An 8,350-nucleotide genomic window follows, 5' to 3' on the forward strand; every position below is an offset into this window, starting at 1 on the left:
AGCTGGTCCTAATATCTTCAAATCTTTGGCCTTAGCTGTTCCTAATAGCTTCAAATCTTTGGCCTTAGGTGGTCCTAACATCTTCAAATCTTTGGCATTAGGTGGTCCTAATATCTTCAAATCTTTGGCCTTAAGTGGTCCTAATATTTTGTCCCACATAAAAATAAAAATAAAAATAAAAAAATCATTTTGGATCTCAACGGGAACAAATTTTCAAGTTATTTTATCCCAAAATTACTAAACCAGAACTTCATGAGTAAAATGTTTGATTGGGCTAATTTATCAAATTATAAGTACGAACATCAAAGCTTAGATAAAAAAGTAAAAAGTATAAGTCTTAGAGTCTTGGGCGGATGTGGCTGAGTGGTTAGAGCAGTAGTCCTCCAGTGCAAGAGTTGTGGGTTTGAACTTCGAATCCACCAGCAGTCACATACCAAAGTGTTCCTGGGTAAGACACTGAACCCTCATTGTCTCCGATGTGTGTCCCATCAGTGTATGAATGTGATAAAGCTCTGATTAGTCTCTTTAGAATCCATCCATCCATCCATTATCTTTACCCGCTTGTTCCATTTTGGGTCACGGGGGTCGCCGGTGCCCATGTCCAGCAATCACTGTGCGAGGGGCGGGGTACACCCTGGACAGGTCCCAAGTCCATCACAGGGCCACATAGAGACAAACGAGACAAACAACCATTCACTCTCTCACTCACACCTAGGGACAATTTAGAGTTACCAGTCAGCCTAACATACATGTTTTTTGTCTGTGGGAGGAAACCGGAGTACCCGGAGAAAACCCACGCATGCACGGAGAAAACATGCAAACTCCATCCAGAAAGGCCCCTGGACCGGGGTTTGAACCAAGGACCTGCTCGCTGAGAGGTAGCAGCTCTACCAGTTGCGCCTCTCTTTAGAATGAGTTGTTCAATTAACTTTGTAGATGAATGGATAAATGAGGCCACAGTTTGTAGTGTAAAGAGCGTTAAGTACCTTGATAAGATAGAAAGGTGCTATATAAGTACAGTCCATTTACAATTTACCATTTAGAGTGATGAGAAAATAATTTACCTGCACATCTGTTCTTTAAGTCAGTCATCATCTGTTTCTCTGTCAGACTGGAAACCCGAGGATGACTACTGGGAAGCCGAGACCACTCCATCCACAGGTACAGACCCCCCATATGACTTGTGGAGACCTGAGGACGAAGATCTAGCTGGTCCTGTGACAGACAACTACGATGACTACTGGAAACCAGAGGAGAAGGAGCTGTCCACTTCTCCACCCATCTATGAGGACAGTTGGACTGTGAGGATTGTGTTCCTAGTGATCCCCACTGGCTCTCTTTTGTCTGTCCTGCTCTTTGTCTTGTAATCAGCTCCAGCCTGTGTCACCTGTTATCCATCCCAGATGTTTGTGTTTACCTGTCGTTAGCATCCCTATCCCCTATCCCCTATCCCCTATCCCCTATCCCTATCCCCGTCTCTGTGTTCTTCTTTGTATGGGCGTTGTCTGGGTATGGCTCCCCGTTCCTGTGTTCCTCCCTCTATGTGTCCTCATTGTCATGTAAGTTTGCTGCTACTTCAGCTCTTTGTTTTTGCTGAATAAACATTTTAGTTATTTTACCTTCAGCGTTCTCTGACTCCTGCCTGCACTTGGATTTAACCACCACCAGATAATAACAGAATGCCCAGACCAAAACTTGAACCAAGTAAGGTGGATGACTTGGGCCAAGTACTTGGCCCAAGAAGCCGTTCAAACTGCCCAGCGAGAGAGAAAGAGAGAGATAGCGGGTCAAGAGACACGGTCCGTCATCCAGTGGAGCGGGTTCCGGACAGAACCTGTCCGGACAATGACACTGCAGCCTGGAAATGGAGATCCTCCCGTCACTTCTCTTGGTGGAGTAAGAAGAGAGGAGGATTTTACAGCTCTAGGGAATCCGTTTGGCTTTTAAGCCTGTTTCTTCCTCCTCTCTGCCGCTTTGCTCACCTCGTGAGCTTTTCGATAGGTCGTAGGATGAGGATCCAGATGACGAGGATGAGTTCTGTTTTCCTCTGGTCCGAGCTCATGTCGCCGTCACAAGAGGGACAGACGATAGACCCAGCTCCTATCCACTGAGCTTCCTGTCCCTCCTGTGTCTCTAGAGTCGACGAAGCACAGCCAACGAAGAAGCCAAACTCACCTTCCAGTGTCTCAGTGGGGGTCGACCATGATGCCTCACCTTCCAGTGTCTCTGCAGGGGTCAACCATGGCGCCTCACCTCCCGTGTCTCAGTGGGGGGTCAGTCATTATGCCTCACAACCTTCCTGTGTCTCCGAGAAGGTCCGGGAGGACGCCTCATACCCGTCCTCGACTCCTGTGGTGCCAGAGTCTCCTGCGGGTCCCACGGCACCAAAGGGTCCTACACTTGCTGTAGTCCCTGTGGTGGCTCCTACACATACTACAGTTCCTGTAGTTTCTACACCTGCTGCAGTTCCTGCATTCTCTACGCAGGGACGCAGCTGCAGTCTCCATAGTACCATTGCCTGTTGCAGATCCCCTGATTCCTGTGCCTCTCCTCGCCAGCAATGGTCAGTCTCCTGGCCGTCCGTTTGAGTTCCTCCCCAGCGATGGAAGGTCTTCTGGCTGGCAGGTGGCCAGAAGACCGTCCATCGGGGGAAACTCCTCCCCCCGATGGATGGCCCCTGGCTGTCCTCCTGATTTTTATTTTTTGTGTCTTCTGTGCCCCAGGTGTACCCTGTCAGTTTTTTTTCCCCTCGTGTTCTCCTTTGTGCCCTCTATCTTCACGGTTCCCTCCTCCTTCCACCCTAGTTGTGGATGAGGGTCTTGGGATGTCAAGGGACATCCTTGGGGCGGGGAGTACTATTAGGATTGCATTTCTAGTGTCTGGTTCTCTCTTGTCTGTCCTCCTCTATGTCTTGTAATCAGCTCCTGCCTGTGTCCCCTGTTATCCATTCCAGGTCTTTCTGTTTATCTGTTGTTAGCATCCCCATATAAGACTCTGTGTTCTTCTTTGTCTGAGCATTGTCTGGGTATAGCTCCCCATTCCTGTGTTCCTCCCTCTGTGTGTCCTCGTTGTCATGTAAGTTTTCTGTCACGCCAGCTCTTTGTTTTTGTTGAATAAACATTTTAGTCATTTTACCTTCTGAGTTCTGTCTGCACTTGGGTTCAACCACCACCAGATCAAAGCATGGACGGAGGAAGAGACAGAATCGTATGTTCCTGTGACTGACAACTACGACAGCTATTGGAAGGAAGTGGATCCGACCCCTGGGGCTCCTGACACTGGGAAGACTGGACCAGATGACAGTGATTACTGGGATGCTGCACGTATGTTTGTGTCTTTCAGCTTCAGAAGATGTTTGAGGGGGATAGCATGTGAAACCTAAATCAAATAAGATTAAGGATGATCTCAAAAAAGATTTGACCAAAATAAGGTTCCTGTTGCTGAAAGGCAGAGATAATTTTTTGCCTGTGCTGTTTGTGCACGTGTGCACTAAATTTAGCAAAATACTGTACCCCATGAACCACTGGACAAGTTATGAAATTTTCAGTGATTAATCATACAATGTATTTCTACCAATAATTATGTTTTGGAGCCATTCCCATTCAAGATGGCTGCTGCAGACAACTCACCTGAAAAGATGAAAACTCTAATTCAGTCAGTTTTACATAAATCCATCCATCCATTTTCTTCCGCTTATCCCGGGTTAGGTTGTGGGGGTAGCAGCTTAAGTAGGGAGGCCCAGACTTCCCTCTCTCCAGCCACTTGGTCTAGCTCCTTTCAGGGAATCCCAAGGTGTTCCCAGGCCAGCTGAGAAATATAGTTCCTCCAGCGTGTCCTGGGTCTTCCTCTGGGTCTCCTCCTGGTGGGATGTGCCTGGAACACCTCACCAGGGAGGCGTCCAGGACGCATCCTAACCAGATGCCCGAGCCACCTCACCTGGCTCCTCTCAACATGGAGAAGCAGCAGCTCTACTCTGAGTCCCTCCCGGATAACCGAGCTTCTCACCCCATCTCTAAGGGAGAGCCCAGACACCATGCGGAGAAAACTAATTTTGGCCACTTGTATCCAAGATCTCGTTCTTTTGGTCACAACCCAAAGCTCATGACCATAGATGAGGGTAGGAACGTAGATCAAATGGTAAATTGAGAGCTTTGCCTTTTGACTCAGCTCTCTCTTCACCACGACAGACCGGTACAGCACCCGTTTCACTGCAGATGCCGCACCTATCCGCATATTGATCTCTCGCTCCATTTTTCCCTTATTTGTGAACAAGACACAAATATACTTAAACTCTTCCACTTGGGACAGGACCTACTCCCCGACCCTGAGAGGGCACTCTACCCTTTTCCAGCTCAAAATCATGGCCTCAGATTTGGAGGAACTGATCCTCATCCCGGCCGTGTCGCACTCGGCTGCGAACCGCTCCAGTGAAAGCTGTAGATCACGACCTGATGAAGCCAATAGGACCACATCATCTACAAGAAGCAGAGACATGATCCTAAGGCCACCAAAACGGATCCCCTCAACACCTTGGCTGCGCCTAGAGATTCTGTCCATAAAAGTTATGAACAGAATCGTGACAAAGGGCAACATTGGCGGAGTCCAACTCTCACCGGGAACGAGCCCGACTTACTGCCAGCAATGCGGACCAAGCTCTGACACCGGTCATACAGGGACCTAACAGCCCATATCAAAGGGCCTGGTACCCCATACTCCCAGAGTACCCCCCACAGGGTTCCCCGAGGGACACGGTCGAAAAACTTCTCCAAGTCCACAAAGCGCATGTAGACTGGTTGGACAAACTTCCACACACCCTCCAGGACCCTGCTGAGGGTGTAGAGCTGGTCCAGTGTTCCACGACCAGGACGAAAACTGCACTGCTCCTCCTGAATCCGAGGTTCGACTATCCGACGGACCCTCCTCTCCAGAACCCCTGAATAGACCTTACCAGGGAGGCTTAAGACTTGGCTTAAGGCTTAAGTTTTACATAAAATATCCTAAAAATTAATATACTATAGTTGTAACTGAGAGTCATTCATAACATACTCCAAGTGCTACTCATAGTGTGAGTCTTTGATCAAAAGTACTGACTTGTAATCAACCCAATTTATATGTTAGCAAAATATTTCAGAAACCACGCGATGGAACGTTCAAAAAGTGATCAATGGATGTACATCTAGAATTGATTAACTTTAAGAGCCAATTCAAGTCAAGATGGTCATCACAGCCAATCAGCATTCACAAAAGTGACGCCAAGAGTCAGTTTTACAGATAATGAGCTAAATGTACTCTGAATGTGACATCTTGCAATATTATGAGATTGTGCATAATGTTATCTTTAAAATGTGACCATATCTCCATCATTCATCATCATAAGATGATAGTTTAAAACACTGCCATAAAAGGCAGTGGGTAATATGCATTCCTTCAAGGAATGCTAGGCCTCTAGTTTCCTCCATTAGTTTGGTGTGACATTTAATGGATCATTGTTTACATCACCTGAAGCTGCTTCATCTGAGAGGGATCATTCTAAAGCAAAGACAGCAAATAGAAAAGTTAAAACAAATCCATGCAAGCATTGTGTTCAAGTACTGGAGAACATTACCATCTTCAATTCAATATTCAGTTTAATTCAGTTTATTTATATAGTGCCAATTCACAGCAGAAGTCATCTCAGGGCACTGAACTTCAAAAAGAGAAACAAGTTGATTACGGTAAATGACTTCCAGTGTCCTGTCATTACTAATTCTATTGCAATAATCAAAAAAGAAATAAGAACTTCCTGCCTCTGAAAGGTATTTTTTGTTGTTGTTTGGAGGCGAAACAGCTTGAAGTGGTTAAAATAACTGTGTTAAAGTTTACAATTGATTCAATTTGGGGAAAAACTCAACACACATTTGTGTGAGACATGGAGAAATACCAAAGAATGTTGGAAACAATCACAGGAAAATAAAGATTTTCTGGTTGGTTTTCCACCTCTGTAATACACTCATGGTACACAACATACTGATGTCTCTAACACCCTGATTTACTTTGTTCATGGACTGATCAGCAACACATTCAGTCAGCTCCGTGGTTAGCTTTAAAGTGGCTCTGCAACCAGAAAGACATGAAGCTGGAAAAGTTTGCAATCTGACTCTGACACCCCTCAAACCAACCAAAATGTGTTTTTCATTGTGTTTTGAGTCATTTTATCTTCTGCTCTTCCAGCATATTCCACAGTTTATTCACCCTCCTGTCTGTGTTTAATTCCCTCTTGAGTTTTTTCAATACTCCGTCAGTTTAGTGTTTTTATTCTGTTCTGTTTTTCCCCTCCTGCAGTTGAGCTGCCGGACAAACTACCCTTTCCTGATGGTGAAGAGGTCAGCCCTGAAATTGAAGTAGAAACTCTCCCAGGTTTGCTGCTGTCACATAAACATTATCAGAACTTAAACTATCCGATCAAAAAATAATAATTCCAATCAAACATTTGACCAGAGACATTTTTAGTAAAAGTTATGAGTCATATGAAATTCCATTTAAGTCGTTCATGGACACATGTGAATGACATTAGTGTGAGTCTTTGCAGCAACCTGCCCTACTTTTCAGACAGGAGTGGGTGGGTTTGCTTGGTTCCACTTGGTCAACAAAAAAACCTTTCATAGTTTTATTGCGAAGTTAAAAGAAGCTCTGTCATCAGATCCCAGCAAAATTACGATTCTTGTAAATGTAAATTAAAGCTTTAACAACTTAATTACACAGCAGGCGTCATACAAACAAAGATACTCTTGTGGTTGAGTGAATCAGGGCAGGGCAAGGCTTTAAAACTGCAGATTAAACTATGTAATCCCACTTGTAAAGTAGCAGTACTTACAAAACTGTGAAAGAAGTCATCTAATGTTCTGTTTGTGTGTTTTTGTTTTTAATACAGAAGAACCCACACCCATTGCTCCCTTTGATAGGACTTGGTATGATGATTATGATGAATATGGAATGAGTAAGTACAAACTCACGCACAGATAAAACATGTCTAAATTGTCTCTTTTAGGCTCCTTTGTTAAACGTTTTCCTGGTGGCAGGTCTCAAATAGATAAATAAATCTGTTCAATAACTTTTCAGAATAATAAAAATAAATGTATAGGCTGTAAAATAGAAATTTTCACAGTTGTGCATGCACTGGGCTTTTGGAGATATTTCTAAACATAACCCAAAAAGTAAGGAAATTTATGTTTGATTATTTCTTTGCTGTAGCAATGCTTTTAAGCAATAAGTCTTTAACTGTTGGAAATCCTGTTTATTTTTAATGGTGCCATATTTATTAGGAAAATGTGTTTGTGGTTTGAGCAGGAGAGATAAAATGTGGAAAAACTCTAAGTCCCTGATGTGCAGAAGATTGTTTTCTAAAATCAACTACCACAATCAATCTTTAGGTTAATTTTCAGAAATAAATTGTTGTCTCCACCTCAGCTCTGAAAAATGTGTCATCAATGATGAGTCTCACCACTGATCTATCATCAACAAACTCACTGAGCTGGCTTGTGCTGACATTGGCAGTAGTATGTGTTTCAGCAGAAGAAAGACTTAAGGACTGAATACACATCCCTGAGGAACTCCTCTGTTCAGTTTGATGGAAAGTGACGTCTCAGTCACTTAGTCTGTTGTCTTCACGACAAGAAGTCCAAAAGCCAAATCAAATCTTCTCTGCCAGTGACAAACAGCCTGTTCTGTTAATAACTTGTGTTTGGTGCTGATTTTTGGATTTTTTCATTTAATTCATTCAACCTTTATCTAGACCAGTAAATCCCATTGAGCCTCAAGGACTCATTTACAATTAATTTATTTAATTAATTTAATTTAATTACTGAAATTGAGATTAAATTACTGAAATCTGAAAAAAACAAAACATAAAGTATTTTAACAATTTATTAATTTATTCAACAGTGCGGCTTAGTAGATGGAAAAAGCCCATGGAGAAAGTGCGGTATGATACCTTGGGCTCCACTAATAAATTTGGCAGTATCTGGCAGCCTTTTTTGAACCTTCTTACCCAAAGGTTGATCCAAATGCTTACTCAGCCTCGTAGTGTATCACCCGTACCTTTATAGAATGGTAGTACCATTCTAAAGTGTAAACGGTAATCAGTGCAGTGTAACCAGTTATTCAGATAATTGTCCTGACTTGTTGTTTTATTTTTTATTTATTTTCCTTTTATTTTATTTTTTGTCTGTTTCTGTTTTCATTTTGTTTAATTAATATCAGTATGTTTTTTTCTTTGTCCAGTAATCTGTTAAATGTATATATATAATATATATATATATATATATATATATATAAATATTTATATATATAATATATATATATTTATTTGTTT

The 8,350-nt window shown here is 42.9% G+C and overlaps 1 protein-coding gene across 1 annotated transcript in view; it reads left to right on the top strand.

The window, feature by feature from the left end:
• Window positions 1-8,350, top strand: part of aebp1b (AE binding protein 1b) — a 19,174-nt gene that overhangs the window by 2,271 nt on the left and 8,553 nt on the right. The window contains exons 4-7 of the mRNA XM_037681157.1: window positions 1,111-1,301; window positions 3,176-3,323; window positions 6,322-6,396; window positions 6,911-6,976. Coding sequence (XP_037537085.1) covers window positions 1,111-1,301; window positions 3,176-3,323; window positions 6,322-6,396; window positions 6,911-6,976 — 480 coding nt within the window. The remainder of the gene's footprint in view (window positions 1-1,110; window positions 1,302-3,175; window positions 3,324-6,321; window positions 6,397-6,910; window positions 6,977-8,350) is intronic.

This window comes from Nematolebias whitei, chromosome 8 (genome assembly GCF_014905685.2).
Source record: "Nematolebias whitei isolate Nwh7 chromosome 8, NemWhi1, whole genome shotgun sequence".
NCBI lineage: Eukaryota > Metazoa > Chordata > Actinopteri > Cyprinodontiformes > Rivulidae > Nematolebias > Nematolebias whitei.